The 4,078-nt window shown below is 41.9% G+C and overlaps 1 protein-coding gene across 2 annotated transcripts in view; it reads left to right on the forward strand.

Moving 5' to 3' along the window:
- LOC126407012 (glycogen phosphorylase, brain form) overlaps positions 1 to 3,081 on the forward strand; it is a 17,338-nt gene extending 14,257 nt beyond the window's left edge. Inside the window, exons 15-17 of one of the 2 annotated variants that reach the window (XM_050071659.1) lie at positions 2,215 to 2,273; positions 2,346 to 2,487; positions 2,570 to 3,081. In XM_050071659.1, coding sequence (XP_049927616.1) covers positions 2,215 to 2,273; positions 2,346 to 2,487; positions 2,570 to 2,781 — 413 coding nt within the window. In that variant the 3' untranslated portion in view covers positions 2,782 to 3,081. The remainder of the gene's footprint in view (positions 1 to 2,214; positions 2,274 to 2,345; positions 2,488 to 2,569) is intronic. The other variant, XM_050071658.1, reaches the window with a different exon arrangement.
- Positions 3,082 to 4,078: the final 997 nt, after the last annotated feature.

The following is a 4,078-nucleotide window of genomic DNA, read 5'->3' on the forward strand; positions in this document are numbered from 1 at the left end:
TCACTCTCTACAACCGTAAGACTGAATCATCAAGCGGTCACTCTCTACAACCGTAAGACCGAATCATCAAGCTGTCACTCTCTACAACCGTAAGACCAAATCATCAAGCCGTCATTCTCTACAACTGTACGACTAAATCATCAAGCTGTCACTCTCTACAACCGTAGGACTGAATCATCAAGCCATCACTCTCTACAACCTCAAGACTGAATCATCAAGCCGTCACTCTCTACAACTGTACGACTAAATCATCAAGCCGTCACTCTCTACAACCGTAAGACTGAATCATCACACCGTCACTCTCTGCAACCGTGAGACCAAATGTGCATGCCGTCATTCTCTACAACCGTAAGACTGAATCATCTCGCCATCACTCTCTACAACTGTAAGACTGAATCATCACACGGTCACCACTTACAGCCGTCAAACCAAATCATCACATCGTCACTCTCTACAACTGTCAGACCAAATCATCAAACTGTCACTCTCTACAACCGTAAGACAGAATTATCACACCGTCACTCTGTACAACCGTCAGACCAAATCTGCATGCCGTCACTCTCTAAAACCGTAAGACTGAATCATCAAGGTGTCACTCTCTACAACTGTAAGACGTATCATACAGCCGTCACTCTCTACAACCGTGAGGCCGAGTCATCACACTGTCACTCTCTACAACCATAATCTGGACGCCATCACTTTCTACAACCGTAAGACCAAATCATCACATTGCCATTCTCTACAACCATAAGACCAAATCTGCACGCCGTCACTCTCTACAACCGTAAGACCGAATCATCAAGCTGTCACTCCATACAACCGTAAGACCAGATCATCACACCGCCACACTCTCCAACCGTAAGACCAAATCATCACGCAGTCACTATCTACAACCATAAGACTAAATCATCAAGCCGTCACTCTCTACAACTGTAAGACCGAATCATCAAGCTGTGACTCTCTACAACCGTAAGGCCGAATCATCACACCGTCACTCTCTACAACCGTAAGACCAAATCTGTATGCCGTCACTCTCTACAACCGTTAGTCTCAATCATCACACCGTTACTCTCTAAAACCGTAAGACCAAATCTGCATGCCGTCACTCTCTACAACCGTAAGTCTGAATCATCAAGCCGTCACTCTCTACAACTGTAAGACTGAATCATCAAGCCGTCGCTCTCTACAACTGTGAGGCCGAATCATCACACTGTCACTCTCTATAACCGTAAAACCAAATCTGCATGCCGTCACTCTCTACAACCGTAAGTCTCAATCATCACACCGTCACTCTCTACAACTGTAAGACCAAATCTGCATGCCGTCACTCTCTACAACTGTAAGTCTAATTCATCACGCAGTCACTCTCTACAACTGTAAGACCAAATCTGCATGCCGTCACTCTCTACAACTGTAAGAGTGAATCATCACGTAGTCACTCTCTACAACCGTAAGACAAAATCATCAAGCTGTCACTGTCTAAAACCGTAAGACTAAATCATCAAGCCATCACTCTCTACAACCGTAAGGCCGAATCATCACACTGTCACTCACTACAACTGTAAGTCTCAATCATCACACCGTTACTCTCTACAACCGTAAGACCAAATCTGCATGCTGTCACTCTCTACAACTGTAAGTCTCAATCATCACACCGTTGCTCTCTACAACCGTAAGACCAAATCTGCATGCCGTCACTCTCTACAACTGTAAGACCGAATCATCACGCAGTCACTCTGTACAACCATTAGACCAAATCTGCCTGCCGTCACTCTCTACAACCATAAGACCAAATTATCACACCATCACTCTCTACAACCGTAAGACCAAATCATAAAGTTGTCACTCTCTACAACCGTAAGACCAAATCATAAAGCCGTCACTCTCTACAACCATAAGACCAAATCATCACATCATCACTCTCTACAACTGTCAGACCAAATCATCACACCGTCACTCTCTACAACCGTAAGACCAAATCTGCATGCCGTCACTCTCTACAACCATAATACCAAATCTGCATGCCGTCACTCTCTACAACCATAATACCAAATCTGCATGCCGTCACTCTCTACAACCGTAAGACCAAATCTGCATGCCGTCACTCTCTACAACCGTCTGACCGGTGGAGACTTTACAGTGTCACAGTTTAATAAAACGCTGAGATTTATTTACTTTGTTTGTTTGTTTGTTTGTTTGTTTGTTTGTTTGTAGGAATCAAGCTGCACCCCAACAGAGAGTTTGTCCCTCGGACAGTGATCATTGGAGGAAAGGTAATCAGATTGCATATCAATATATAAAGCTATGAGGTGATTATTGATGATTAACCCCGTGCTGTCCATCAGGCGGCTCCTGGTTACCACATGGCCAAACTGATCATCAAACTGATCACCGCCATCGGTCAGGTGATCAATAACGATCCTACTGTGGGAGACAGGCTGAAGGTCATCTACCTGGAGAACTATAGAGTGTCTCTGGCTGAGAGAGGTGAGGAGGAGGAGGAGGAGGAGGAGGAGGAGGAGGAGAAGTGAATTAGAGTGTTGAGTGTGTGCTTGTTTCGTTCACCCAGTGATCCCGGCTGCAGATGTGTCGGAGCAGATCTCCACAGCAGGAACTGAAGCTTCAGGAACAGGAAACATGAAGTTCATGTTGAACGGCGCTCTGACAGTGGGAACGATGGACGGAGCCACGGTGGAGATGGCGGAGGAGGCCGGGGAGGAGAACCTGTTCATCTTCGGCATGAGGGTGAAGGACGTGGAGGAGATGGACAGGAAGGGGTAAGCACGCTTTACATCACTTCCTGTTTTCTTCAGAGATTAAGATCACTGTGTGCAGTCGAGTTTTCACAAAGTTTCTTTTCCTTGTGTCTTTGAGTTTTCCAGATGGAGGACAATAGATGACTTCAAAAGATAAATAAATGTACCAATAAATACAGAAATTAAAACACAAATAAATAAATAAATACTGAGGTATATTGAAAAAAAATTAAAGATGTAGTGTATGTAAATCCATAAGGGAATAAATGTTGCAATAAATATGGAAATTAATAAATAAATGCAAAAAAAGAACATGATGAAAAACAGTTGTAGTATAGTATGTCGTCAAAAATTACGGAATCCCTCCTGGGATTGAACCATATCATAGTATAGTATGTTGTCATAACAAACATCATAGTATGGCACGTTGTCAAAAATCATGAAAAACAGTCATAGTATAGTATGTCGTCCAAAAACATGAAAGAACGTCATAGTATAGCATGTCGTCCAAAATCATGAAAAAAAGTCATAGTATAGCATGTCGTCCAAAATCATGAAAAAACATCACAGTATAGTATGTCGTCCAAAATCATGTATAAACGTCATAATATGGGGCGTCGGTAGCGTAGTGGATAGTGCCGGCGCCCCATGTACAGAGGCGATGCCTCACTGCAGCGGTCACAGGTTCGACTCTGGCTTGCAACCCTTTGCTGCATGTCAACCCCCACTCTCTCTCTCTCTCTCACCCCATTTCAGTCTGTCCTGTCCATTAAAGGCAAAAAGCCCACAAAAATAATCTAAAAAAAACAAAACAAAGAAAAAAAAACTTCATAGAATAGCATGTCGTCCAAAATCATTGAAAAACGTCATAGTATAGTATGTCGTCCAAAATCATGAAAAAACGTCATAGTATAGCATGTCGTCAAAAAACATTAAAAAAGTCATAGTATAGCATGTCGTCAAAAATCATGAAAAAAAACATCATAGTATAGCATGTCGTCCAAAATCATGAAAAAACATCATAGTGTAGCATGTCGTCCAAAATCAAGAAAAAAAACATCATAGTATAGCATGTCGTCTAAAATCATTAATAAACCTCATAGTATAGCATGTCGTCCAAAATCATAAAAAACGTCATAGTATAGTATGTTGTCCAAAATCATTAAAAACATCATAGTGTAGCATGTCGTCCAAAATCAAGAAAAAAAACATCATAGTATAGCATGTCGTCTAAAATCATTAAAAAAAAGTCATTGTATAGCATGTCGTCCAAAATCGTTAATAAACGTCATAGTATAGCATGTCGTCCAAAATCATAAAAA

Source organism: Epinephelus moara, chromosome 19 (genome assembly GCF_006386435.1).
Source record: "Epinephelus moara isolate mb chromosome 19, YSFRI_EMoa_1.0, whole genome shotgun sequence".
Taxonomy (NCBI): domain Eukaryota; kingdom Metazoa; phylum Chordata; class Actinopteri; order Perciformes; family Serranidae; genus Epinephelus; species Epinephelus moara.